The sequence below is a fragment of the Taudactylus pleione genome, unplaced genomic scaffold (assembly GCF_031769625.1).
Source record: "Taudactylus pleione unplaced genomic scaffold, aTauple2 ptg000485l, whole genome shotgun sequence".
Taxonomy (NCBI): domain Eukaryota; kingdom Metazoa; phylum Chordata; class Amphibia; order Anura; family Myobatrachidae; genus Taudactylus; species Taudactylus pleione.
The window spans coordinates 743,441-756,366 of NW_028284887.1; the positions used below are offsets into that span (position 1 = coordinate 743,441).

General features: G+C 41.7%; 1 protein-coding gene across 1 annotated transcript; it reads left to right on the plus strand.

The window, feature by feature from the left end:
• The first annotated feature begins 9 nt into the window (after positions 1-9).
• TMEM97 (transmembrane protein 97) lies at positions 10-9,435 on the plus strand. The gene is made up of 3 exons (XM_088449446.1): positions 10-246; positions 4,521-4,665; positions 5,463-9,435. The coding sequence occupies exons 1-3, from the start codon at positions 127-129 to the stop codon at positions 5,711-5,713; spliced, it is 516 nt and encodes a 171-aa protein (XP_088305572.1). The 5' UTR covers positions 10-126; the 3' UTR covers positions 5,714-9,435.
• Positions 9,436-12,926: the final 3,491 nt, after the last annotated feature.

The window sequence follows — 12,926 nt, forward strand, 5'->3', positions numbered from 1 at the left end:
GTGATCATCGCGAGCTGCCTGGCCGTGACGTGATTGGCTGGCGGGAGTTAGTGGAGGAGCTTGCAGCCTGGTGTGAGCTTGGTCTTGGTACCTCCCCGCAGTCACTGCTCAGCTCTGCTGGCTGCCATGGCTTCCCTGACTCGGCTGCTGGAGTGGGTCTTCTTCTTGTACTTCTTCTCCCACATTCCCATCACGCTGCTGGTGGACCTGCAAGCCGTGCTCCCCGACAGCTGGTACCCGCAGGAGGTCAGTATCATATCCTACAGGTGCTGCCTGCCCCACTGTGTACTGTACATACCTCCTCACCTATCCTACCATATGGGATACTTACCCACCGAGCCGCCATCTAGTCTATATTATAGCATTCTTATGGATTGATTAGCTACTTTTTCAGGCTGACACTTGATTTATACAACACACATCATTAGTAATGAGTGACTAGAATGATAACTACAGACCTGCACTTTATTATGGTGGTCTGTACTATAAGAAAAATTACATGCCTACTGCAGGTATACAATCGGGGAAACCGGCTGCCTTAATACCGACAGCTGGCTTCCCGACTGTCATATCCTGGCAAGGGTGAAATGCCGGGCGTCTAGATGTAGACGCCTGACATTTCCCCGATGCAGGGCGCCCGGCATCCCGATCGAAGGGATGTCGGGCACGGCGAATGGAGGGTTAGGGTTAGGGTTAGGCTAGGGGGAGGGAGGGTTATGGTTAGGCACCCTCAGGAGGGACTTAGGGTTAGGCAGCGGGGAAGGGGGGGGGGGTTAGGCACTTAGAGGTGGTATTAGGGTTAGGCACTTGGGGGGGAGGTTAGGGTTAGGCACCCCTAAGGAGGGTTAGGGGGTTAGGTTAGTTTATACTTACCTTAGCGACGATCAGGATTTCCAGCGCTGTCGGGCTTCCGCTGCCGGGAACTCTGCATTTGTCGGCCAGGCGCTGTCCGGAATCGAACCGCCGTCCATGTGGCCGGGGAATTTTTTAATACCAATTCCCTACTGCATTCTAATACATATACAGCATTACCATAGACCAGTGGTTCCCAAACTTTTTTGAATCACAGCGCACTAGAGTATCGGGATTGTTTTCACGGCACCTCTAAGCCAAAAGTTTGTCATTGAGAAATTCAGAGAAAACTGTAGTGAAGTAAATTGTGCTTATCTGTCATCCTTAGGTTTGGATATATAGCGGTAGACATGTTTGTGCTTTTGTTTGTGCACATATTTACATTACAGTGACCATAAAGAATTTGATTTGGTGCTGGACCACCAACCTGAGGCACCCCTTGGTGCCGCGGTGCAGTTTGGGAACCACTGCCATAAACATTAACTTCTTGGAAAGCGGGGATGAGAGGTATAAAGAAGACTTTTCCCCTGTCCATGGTCTTGGAATAGTTAATGACTAAACTCTAGTCTGAACTAGAGTCCAGGGGTCTTCAAACTTGGCCCTCCAGCTGCTGTGGAACTACACATCCCAGCATGCACTGCCACCTTTTTGATATAACAGCATGCTAAAACTATGTGCAGTGCATGCTGGGATGGGTAGTTCCACAGCATCTGGAGGGCCAAGTTTGAAGACCCCTGAACTAGACTGTGAGTACTCCTATTCCTGTATAAAGCTGCACTAACACTTAGGGACAGAGAGACACATCAGTAAGATCTTTCACCTAACTTAATGATGGGGAACATTATTATTATAAGGTACAGGATCAGTCTAAAAAAAGATTTGCCTTTATCAAGCATTAAAATGACAGCATAAACTGGGTAGGACCGATAACAGCGGCATCGGTAGGCAGTCGCTGAAGCTAGCAGGAGCACACATTGTCGAGTCATATGTGGGGATTAATTTAGTACACAGTGATCCTGTACCCAGCTTATGGGTGAGCTAACAAAGTCTGAGTTGCTGAAGCAGACAAGGGGTTGGAGCACTGGAAATAAGGATAGTGATAGGGGGAGAATAAGAGGGAAGAGAGCCCTGCTTGTGAGAGAATACATACTTGTGGCCCCCCTGACCTACAGCTGTGGCCCCTGACTACTTTGTACTTTGTATTGAGATTTGTTTGTTATAGTGTGAAAGGCTTGTTTAAAATAGCTGCTAAAATGTCATTATAGATCAGTGTCTTTCTTTGATGAAATATATTGTGTTGACTTATTACTAGTGATTAGGCCATGCACTCTCTGACGCACTGTGCCACCACACACAGCCTGAGTCTGGGGGGAGCAAAATGCTGGGCGCCCAGGCCCCAGGAGGCGTACACTATTTAACCACTTGCCTGGCATGGTCTCATCAGATGTGACCTCACCAGGCTGGGCTGTCCCTGACATGGTGGCATCTGATGCGGCCAGTCAGAAATGCCCAGTGGGTGGCTGTTGGAAGATAATCTTCCAGCAGCCACCCATCTCACAGGGACCTCCTGGCCCCTTTGCACCACCATGTGTGCCGATCATTGCTGGTCACAGTGATCGGCAGCCCCCCACCCGCAGGCAAATCTAGGCTGCCCTCTCACTGTATACCCGATGGCTCCAGAGAGAAGCAGCTGCCAGGTAACAGAACTGACAGCGGCGCCTATCCCAATCACTCTGTACCAAGGGGCAGCCGCCGGGTAAGCCAGACCACTTCCTCTGTGCATAAACATAGTAGTAGTGCCTCTTTCACCCAGTCAGTCCCGATCATTGTTACTATCGATTTTTCTGATACATCAGGAAAATCGGTTTCGTATGGAACGCAATCATTGATGGTTAAACAATCAATGGTTTTATAGCGATGGTTTAAAACCATCACTGATTGATAGTATAGCAGTCGAAAGCCATCTCTACCGTATACCATAAAAATTGCTAGTTTTATGATATCTTTAAAAAAAATATATACACATTTTTTAAAATAAAATTGTGTCGGATAAGTTCTATATAGATGTCCTTGACCTAATTCAATCATGAAAAAAACCCATCAATTTCTGAGTGGTTTTTGGAAAAAAAAAAAAATATTAGCCAGTTAAGTGGTTAAAGACAAAAGGGAGGACTCCTGGAATCCCACACAATGTTGCCGGCAGCACGCCAACTGTGATCCCACACAAGCCAGGAGTCAGAGTCACTGCTGCAATGTAACTGTCAAAAAAGAGTGGGCACACATCATACCCACTGCATTCTTCTATAAAGTATGTACTACTGTATGGCATAGTGTGAATAAGGCTCATTACTCTGTGGCATCCTGTAAATAGTGGGCACTACTGTGCGGTGTAATGTGAATAAAGGGTACGACTGCGGCATAATGTGAATATGGGGCACTACTGTGTGAGTAATGTAATTTGGAAATATGTGGCCTAATGTGATTTGTAGACACTATTGTATGGCATGTGAGTTTTGAGCACTATGAGGAAGATTTATCAAAGCTCGGAGAGAGCTAAAGTACCAACCAATCAGCTCCTGTCATTTTTTGAACACAGCCGTGAAGTGACAGTTGGGAGCTGATTAGTTAGTACTTTATCTCTCTCCAAGCTTTGATAAATCTCCCCCTGTGTGTAATATAATGTGAATTAGGGCATTATATTACAGTACATATAATGTAACATTGATTATATTAATGTTTATGTTCTATCACTGATGTATATGTAACTGTATACATCAACTTTAACAATGTTAATGTGCCCTCAGTGGTCAGCACCCTGCCCAAAAATATCCTTGAGTGAACACTATACAGAGATTATAGATAATTTGCAGCCCACTTGAAGGTTCAGCTCTTAATGTGCTATGTTGCCCATCACTGTCTCAACGGCAGCCTTTGTTCCTGGGACCCTGATGGTTCTGTAACACTGAATTAAGATAACCAGTCAGCAGGAGTATCAGTGCAGTGTGTGATGGGGTCTCCAGCCTTAAAATAAAAAAAAGCACTAAATATAGAACATGGAGTGTTTCGACAGAACCTTAAATGTTTGATGTATTTAACAAATTACTAACAATTGTGAAGTTAAAAAGTTAATAACATAATTGGATACAATAACCCACAGCCACCAATCAGCAACTAGGTTTTATTTATCCATATCAGTTTATATTAAAATGTGTTAAATATATGATTATACAAATACATATAGTGATAATTTGCAGAGTTCTGATTGGCAAGATCATCTTGGGAACTTCCCATTTTGGGGAGTAATGGTGTCTGGCCACATATGTGCCCCTGAAAGTTTCTTTATTCTGACATATACTGTAACAAAGAGCCCTGTTGCCAACAAAATTGGTATTTTTGGTAGCAATTGACTCATTATGGGATCTGAGCATGTCGACAAGCACCATGTCGACATGTTCAGTATTGACATCGGAAATGTCGACATTCTCAGAATTCTGATAGGGTGCGGGGGGAGTTTGGGGTTAGACACTGGGGGGAGGTAGTTATAACCATTATATTTCATACTATGTTAACTTGATATTAGTTAACCCCTTGTGTTTCGCAAGAACTGTAGATGGTTTTCCTTCCTAATTCTGTCCAAATTAACACTTTCTTTTTGTCCTGATCCTCAGTTGCTGGATTTGATGGAGTGGTACACTGTCAGTTTTAAGGACCATCTTATGATGGACCCCCCTCCTTGGTTCAAGAGTTTTGCATATTGTGAAGCCATATTACAACTTCCATTCTTCCCATTTGCTGCATACGCTTTCTATAAAGGTGGGTATTAACTGCACTGAAAATTATTACTGGTTTTATTCAGTTTCCTGGCATGTTTGCATACATTCACAACATTTCTTTCCTACCTAACCTGTACATAAGGCTGAATATACAGGGCCTCCACAGCAGGGGAGTATGAAAGGTACGACAGAAAGGGGCCTGGATTTAAAGGGTCTCTACCAGCTGCAGCCCCATGTCCCCCTTCTCTCAGGTGGCTCGTCTAGCCTCACCTCAGTTTCTATCTGGAGCTATGTACATCCCAGTGTCTTTCTGTGTCCTCCTCTCTTATGGTGCATACACACGGAACGACACATTGTTACGATCTTAACGATATTGTTCAACGATATATCGTTCAGTGTATGCAATGAACAACTAACGATGCGTGCTTCTGCTGGACGATAACGATATAGTCCATCGGGCATGCATGCAGGCCAATCTGGACGATATCATGCATTTTCCATAGGGGTTTGTGGTCATCGTTGGTGATCTTTGGTGTGTGGATGAACATCCAACACACCAGGAATTTCAAGGGAGATCGTTCAGCGATATCATTCGTTGAACAGATCGTCTTACATTTTTGGTTTTATTTCCAAGATGACGTCCTGTACTCTGTGTGCAGACCATGATCAGTATATAGACTTTGATATGGATTTAATGTGTATCTTAGTTTACTGTTTAGTAGGGCAAGTGATATATTTTGCACATTGAACTACCTGCAATTACTTGCTGATGGTAATCAGTGTTTGACTTTGTACTAATAAAGATTAATTCTCGGATGCTCTTTCTGCTGTGTGTAGGTGGCTGCCGGTGGATAAGAATTCCTGCCATTGTCTACTCATCTCATGTAGCTACCACAGTGGTTCCCATCCTCGCACATTTTCTTTATGGCGACTTTCCAAAAACAAACCAATTTGAGCCTCCCACCCTGCAGGAGCGTCTGACTCTAGTATCCGTCTATGCCCCATACCTGGTGATTCCCCTACTTATCCTACTCACCATGTTATTTAGTCCTCTGTATTATAAAGAAGATAAGCGCAAGAAGAAGTAAATTTATGGCATTGAAGACCATGGAATGCACTAAACTGTTCAACTACAACTTAATTTTAGACAATTATAAGTAATGACTGTAAATAAAACAAATGTGATTTATTTTTATTTTTTTTAAAGTTGTGTAAGAAAATAAGTTTTGGGTTTTTTGTTTCCTTCAGGACCAACTTGCAGCCTTTGCTGATCTACGCAGTAATAGAACTCATTGTCCTGTTGTTTTGTAGATCTGTGAGAAAGATGTCACTAGTAAGTAATGTATATAATAATTGTACCAGGTCTGTCCCATCTCCTCAATGCGCGTGCAGCAGAAGCCTGGACATGCAGCCTAATAGCTCCTACCATGAGGGAAACGGGACAGCCTTAGGAGAGGAGGACCGTCTGCCTGGGTTGGTATGGTGGAGGGGTGTAGGATGGATAAGGCAAAGTGGGGGGCAGAGACTGGGATGATCTGGCATATGCCAGCTCCATTATACCAGTTATAGCTTAATTATTTGGTTGGAGAGGTATAGACTAAATGCAATGTGCTACGTTTTTGCTCACTGTGCTCTGTAAATAGAAATAAAATATAAGGGTGGCACCATAAAGTTAGAAAATATCATTCACACGTCTTTATGGACCTTTCCTTCCCGTTATAGGGCCGTATTCAATTTGAAGCGAAAAGCTGTTTTCGCGTGTTTTTGGCAAAAGCTTTTCGGCGATGACGTAATTTTCGCCTGTTTGGGTTTTACTCTGTATTCAATTTGAATAGGCGGAAAGTCAATGCAACATGATAGGCGTAAACGTTTTGCCTATGAATAGCAGGTGGAAAAAAGTGCAGAATTGGGGTTTTGGGGTGCAACATTGCAGGAACCCCTGTGCAGCCTTCAGACAGTCCCCCAAAGGTAATCTGTGTCAAAAAAAACAAAACACTTAAGGACACTCCAAAAAATCAGTTGGAATTTGGGGGCGAAAAAAAAAAATTTGGGAGGACAAAGTTAAAAACTAGCGAACTTGACTCTGGGGGGGTCCCCAAGTATGCCCCAAGTGTTTTTTTGATTGCAGGTGCATGCGGCAGGTGGATTTTTCACAATTTTTTCAACTTAACTTTAAAATATGCTGGCCCCCATTTTCAAGTACCCCAAATTTGCTGGGAAAAATACTCCTGAATGCTATTCTTCACCACGTATACAAAAACGTGATTTAGCAGCTATTGAGCCTGTTTAAAAACATTAAATACCTTCAGCAAGTCAAATGTCAGTGAACCCCCATGTCAGAGCATCTTTTGGGGGGTATCAGGCTGATTTCCCCAAATCTGACAGTACTTTCCGCCTGTTCAAGTTTCACCGGGTCTCGTTTTCGCGTACTTCCATATTGAATACGGAGTTTATCGCGCACGGCCGCAATACTTTTCCGCCTACAAAAAACGCGATGTAGGCGAAAAGTCTGGGAGGTGGAAAAGTATTGCGGATCCGTTCTAATTGAATACGGCTCATAGTGGTAGATTGTACTGCTTGGCTGTCATGCTGTAATGGAAAATGTACATTGAGTTTCTGTCTTCAGGAACAGGCTTTGGCAAAAGTTTTACTGCATGTCCAATAAAGGGTAGGAGTGGAATGGCAGTGTGTGATGAGCATCATTGTCGCACTGTAACATTGTCTCTCTGTGGGGGAAATGTATCAAACCATCTATAAAATGACAGAAGCTGATTAGTTGCTATGGGCAACTTCAACACCATCTCTCAAAGGTTTGATATATCTAACCCCCCTTACCCTGTGTGACTTTCCATCCAACCCCACGAATGGAGGAAAAACAGATCTTTAGCAGCGTACACACTTGGCGATTAGTAAAGACAGTACGATTATAACATCGTAATCGTACAGTCATTCCTGATCCCCTGTAGTGCCTACACTGAACGATTAGTTATTCAGTGTAGGCACCCTCATCCCTGAAGATGGCCAATCTGTCATTATCGGCATATTGACCTGTATGTTCAGGCGATGATAGATGTCGGAAACGAACAGTGGGAGCTGGTCGTTTCCGACATAGTGCACGATTAATGAGCGATTGCGATGTCGCAATCGTTCATTAATATCGGCAAGTGTGTACGCTGCTTTACACCTCGGTACACAGCCCATAGTAACCGATATAGATTGCCATATGTGATTTTTCATTATACCTGATTAGATCAGACAAGAAATCCATCTTAAGCCCATCCATGGATAAGACTTTTTTTTTTTTTTAAATAGCAAAATACATGTGTGGCTTCCTTTAGTGTCTTAAATAAAAAGAACATGTAACATACATAATCATGATTTAACTGATCTTTTCCTAGGCATCTGTTCCTATGGAGCTGCTAATGTATATTTATCTGCTATATTAGCAAGTATGACACACTTTATTGTATGTAACACACATTAACCTCTAAGTACTGCAGTGACCTGTAACACAATCTAGCCTCATAACTACCTATACTAGGATGTATTTTGTGTAAACCGGAGACTTTTTACAACAATTAATGGGACTTATTTAATAACAAGGTGTAATATGCATAACTGTGCAATAACCTATATCAACCAATCCAATTATAGCTGAAAATTTACTAACAGATTAAAGAACAATGAAAGCCATCATGTGATTGGTGATATGCTTTACAGTACATTCGTGCACACCACACTATTAAAACAGAATGTGTGATATAAATAAATATGACTTCATTGTGGTAAAATGCATAACTGAAAGAGATTGCCTTAATTTTTCAAAACCTGTGAGCACTGTGCTGGTTTTTCCTGCTAATGATGTTTTACCACATTGGAGTCTACATTGCCCGGCAAGGTCACCCAGGTTGATGCATTGTTGTGAGTGCTGAACCTTCTTGTGTGTGTGTGTGTGTGTGTATATATATATATATATATATATGTGTGTATATATATGTGTGTATATATATATATAAACTAGCAACAATGGACCGGCACTTCAGTGTATAAACAGCGACTACTTGGTTGCCTTCAGCGGTATAGAGGACAGTAGAACAAAAAAGCTGCGGCACTCCAAGATTGATGAAGTAAGTAATGCTGTATTAAAGCCGACGTTTCAAAGCCTTCAGGCCTTTTTATCAAGGCACATACAGTGTATTTGTTCTACTATATATATATACGTATGTATGCATGTCTGTGTGTGAGATAGATATATATCTATCTCTCATATTCACCTTATTAATAGTTATCACAATTGTATAATAGTCTGCTCAGAGCATTATCTGTGTGAAACTAATTTATCCATCAAGAAGTCACCTAATGAAAGATGTACTGCAAATTTATACCAATGCTGTGATGACCATTAGTAAATATACTCTCTATGTGTAGTCCCACTGTATCTGAGACTTTCTCCTGCTAAGAACAGACCTTTATTTTTATTTTTAAACTGCTTGTGTTATTATCAAGGACTCTCCTGTTATCCCAATGGGGGAGTCACTGACAACCCTGAGGGAGTTTTGAAAAAAAGCAAGTTTAGATCTTTTAACTACAATAAGACATTTCCAAGACATATTTGTCTGTACTTACATATACTATGAAACAAAATATTTCTGTAATTATTTTTAATGCATAGTCTTTTAAAGAAAGTTTTCAATTTATATAGGAACTGTTTCAGATTCTCTTACCTACAAAGTACTTTGTAATTGGTCAGTTTTTAGTCATTTATGATATTTACAAAAATGTTATTGTACCAATCACTTGATCTTTCATACAACTCAATAAATAAATGTATTTTTCAAATACTGAAACGTGTAATACTTGAAAGTTAAATTTATAGGTCACTCCATCTGTCCAAATCTAAACTCTGTTCCTGTTACACACAAACAAGTGTGGGTCACACAAAGAATGGCAGTTGTGGAGTTGCTTATTATCAAAAATGACCATAGAACCGTTGGCCAAACATATTCTTCTGTGATGAAAGGGTTAGGCAACCCCCTGCCACATGTCGCTGTGTACCCTGCTGCAGCCAGGACACTTGCCTGTTCAAAGACGTAAAGCCAGGTACACATTTCATGGTGTGTACCCAGTGACGGCAGATGCGACAACACAATATATATCGGGTGGTCCATAAACACTGCACGATCTGGTGTACGACCACCCGATATGTTGTTCCCCCGCCACATCCAGAACCATGGTGTCGTTCATCAAATCTTCAGATTGGCCTGCACTGGACGATAAGTCCTTCCGATTCATCGGAAATTGGCAAATAGTCAAATATATCGTCTAATGTATACCCAGCTGTGAGCATTACATGATCTGCTCAGATCTGGGCCGATCTAGTCAGCCAGTTATCTCCCACTGCTGCAAGGTCTCCCAGCTATCTTGTATGGATGGTATATTAGCGTTGGAAGTGGTTCTCTTTAAATCTATAGGCCTAAACATGTATAACTGCAAAATACAACATGGTTCTTGTCTAATATTGTTTTGGTTAGAGTTGTTGCTATATATTATTGTCTGACCTATCCCATCCCAATTCATTAGGTCTTCCCTTCTCTGTTCAGGCAAGCTTCAAAGACTAACTAGTTAAACCAGGCAGCTTTGTGCTCCCAGTTTATTGCGGTATATAGTTATTTTTTTGTCAAAGTCCAGAAAGTCAACATGGGCTGACTTGTGTCAACAGTACAAGTTAGTATAATGCTGGGTACACAATTGTCGCTATATCGCTCTCAATTGAAGAACAATTATATATTTAGATATATATAGCGAGTGCATCGGTGGGTGTGTACACAGGATATGCCTGTGAACGTCGTCATTCAGACATATCTGGTCGGCCCATCACCACAGCCAATGCAGATATCTGTGTATGGGTGTCCCACCAACTGCCTATACACTTGCTGCAGGAAACACAGACCCAGATATCTCAACTGGGCAGGCAAATGCCCGCCCAGTTGTGATGTCAGCCCAGACATGTCAAATGGCAGGTTGGTAAGTGTGTATAGCTTACCATTCGGCCACTGTGACGGCAGATCAGTCTGCTGACTGATCCTTTGTATCAGTGTGTACCCAGCATAAGGCTGTAGATACAGTTGAAATACTGTGTACATGCTGCCGTCATTCACAATGTCGAAATGATGACCATATTGACATTCAGACAATGACAACATTCTGGCACTGACATTTTGTAGTATACCCCATTTAGTGCTATTATAATGCACTAAATGGGTGTATAATGGGTATAATGCAATATAAGGTAGATGTAGATCTCTGCCACAACCATTGCACACACGAGGTCAGCCTTCCCCACCAGAACTGTTCTGACCCATTTTTAGCTATGTACTGAAGGGTGAGTTACGCCATTGGCAGGTAAAAGTTATTTCTCTAATTTAAATATTTAAAAACATAATGCAGTGGTCTCCAACATTAATTGAGGTGTGAGCTACTTTAGAAAATGAAACCTCCTGAAGAGTTACTAAAATTGTAGAAAAGAAAAAATCTGGCTAATAACCGAACAATTGAAGGTAATTTAATGAAAAAAAAAAAAAATGTTTAATAGAAAATAAAAATGCATTTAATTATCGCAGTGATCTTGTGTAGTTTGTAAATAACATTTAAGCACAGGCACATTTTACTGTTAATTACTGGCTCCAAGGAGGTACTTGCAGTAGAGGAGCATAAGATATAGGCAGGGCTGCTGTGTGATTTTCTGTCAGGGCTGTGGCTGGAGTCACTCGTTCCGCCATAGTGTAGGCGTGGTGGGTGGAACCATGGAGAAGCACATCCGGTGATAGCTGTAGAGGCTGCGGAAATCACCTGACGTGCTTCCCTGTGGCTCCACCCATGGCGTCGATGCCATGGGGGAGCACACAGCAGAGGTCACTTCCTCCTAATTGACTTGGCAGTACTGCAGCTTGGTGAGCTACCAAAATTAAGACTGCGAGCTAACGGTAGCTGGCGAGCTACAGGTTGGAGACCACTGACAATGGTTATTTAATAAAGCATTGCAAAACATATAAAATACATAGGTATGCCAGACAGGAAGCCCTGGATTCAGAGAAACACCTACAAAAGATATTTCAGGTGTCCCTATAATAAAACTAACAACGCACGTTATCTTACAATCAGTGGCAAAACTAAACTGCAGCAGTATTATATACTATATATATATATATATATATATATATATATATATATATATATAAATAAAAAGAAATAAAACAATGGGATGGATCCGCAACACTATAATTTTTATAGTGTTTCAGCCAGAGTACACTTCATGATCCATAATATTTTCGCTGTACAATTAGGTAATAGACAACCTGAACTAAAACTGTTATACAAACCAATACGTTTGATGACGTAAAATACACAATGGCTCAATTTGAAGATTTCAACCGATGCAACTTTATGAAGTCAAATCAGAGAAAAACAAAACAATTACACACATAAGGCACTCTGTTATAAAATATAATGAAATGCACAAACCATGGTTTAAATCTAAAGGCGGGTATCCACTACTACATATACAAATGAGAGCACGATTACGACATTGCAATCGTGCTCTCGTTTGTATATCTAGTGATGTGCCTAGACTGAACGTTCACTCATTCAGTCTAGGCAGATCAAGGCACGGACCTCTCTGCCTCTCTTGCTGCCGCCGGACCTCTCTGCAATACACGGGAAGGGAAACAAACAGTCACAGCCTGATGACACTGGACACTCACGTGTTGTGACTGTTTCCTTTCCCGTGTCTTGCAGAGAGCACAAGACGGCAGCAACAGTAGGTGCTCTCTATTGCTCCCCGTACATGTTGAACCCGACGGAATCGTCAGGTTGACCAGCATGTACGGGCGATGATATATGGCAAAAACGACCAGCGGGCACGCGCATCACTGGTCGTTTTTGTTATTTACATGCCCGATTTGTGGGCGATTGTACGCTAAAGATGTCGTTCTCATGCAATTGCCTGTCAAATCGCCTAGTGGATACCCCCCTTTACTGTGGTTGTCAGAAATGTCTGTGTCACTCTCAGCTTACATAAATTAAACTTTACCTTGAAAACAATAAAAACAAGCAGGTTTGACTGGGAAGATATTGTTAATACATTAAAGCAAAACATATAGTTGTGTTGTGGCTAGAGTGGAGCAATGGAGCAATGTACAAGTAAACACTCCACCACAATAATAAAAATTGTCACAAGCAATATAAACCATAAGAAAAAAAAAAAAAAGTACAATGCTACATAATTCAACATTTTGCTTGGAT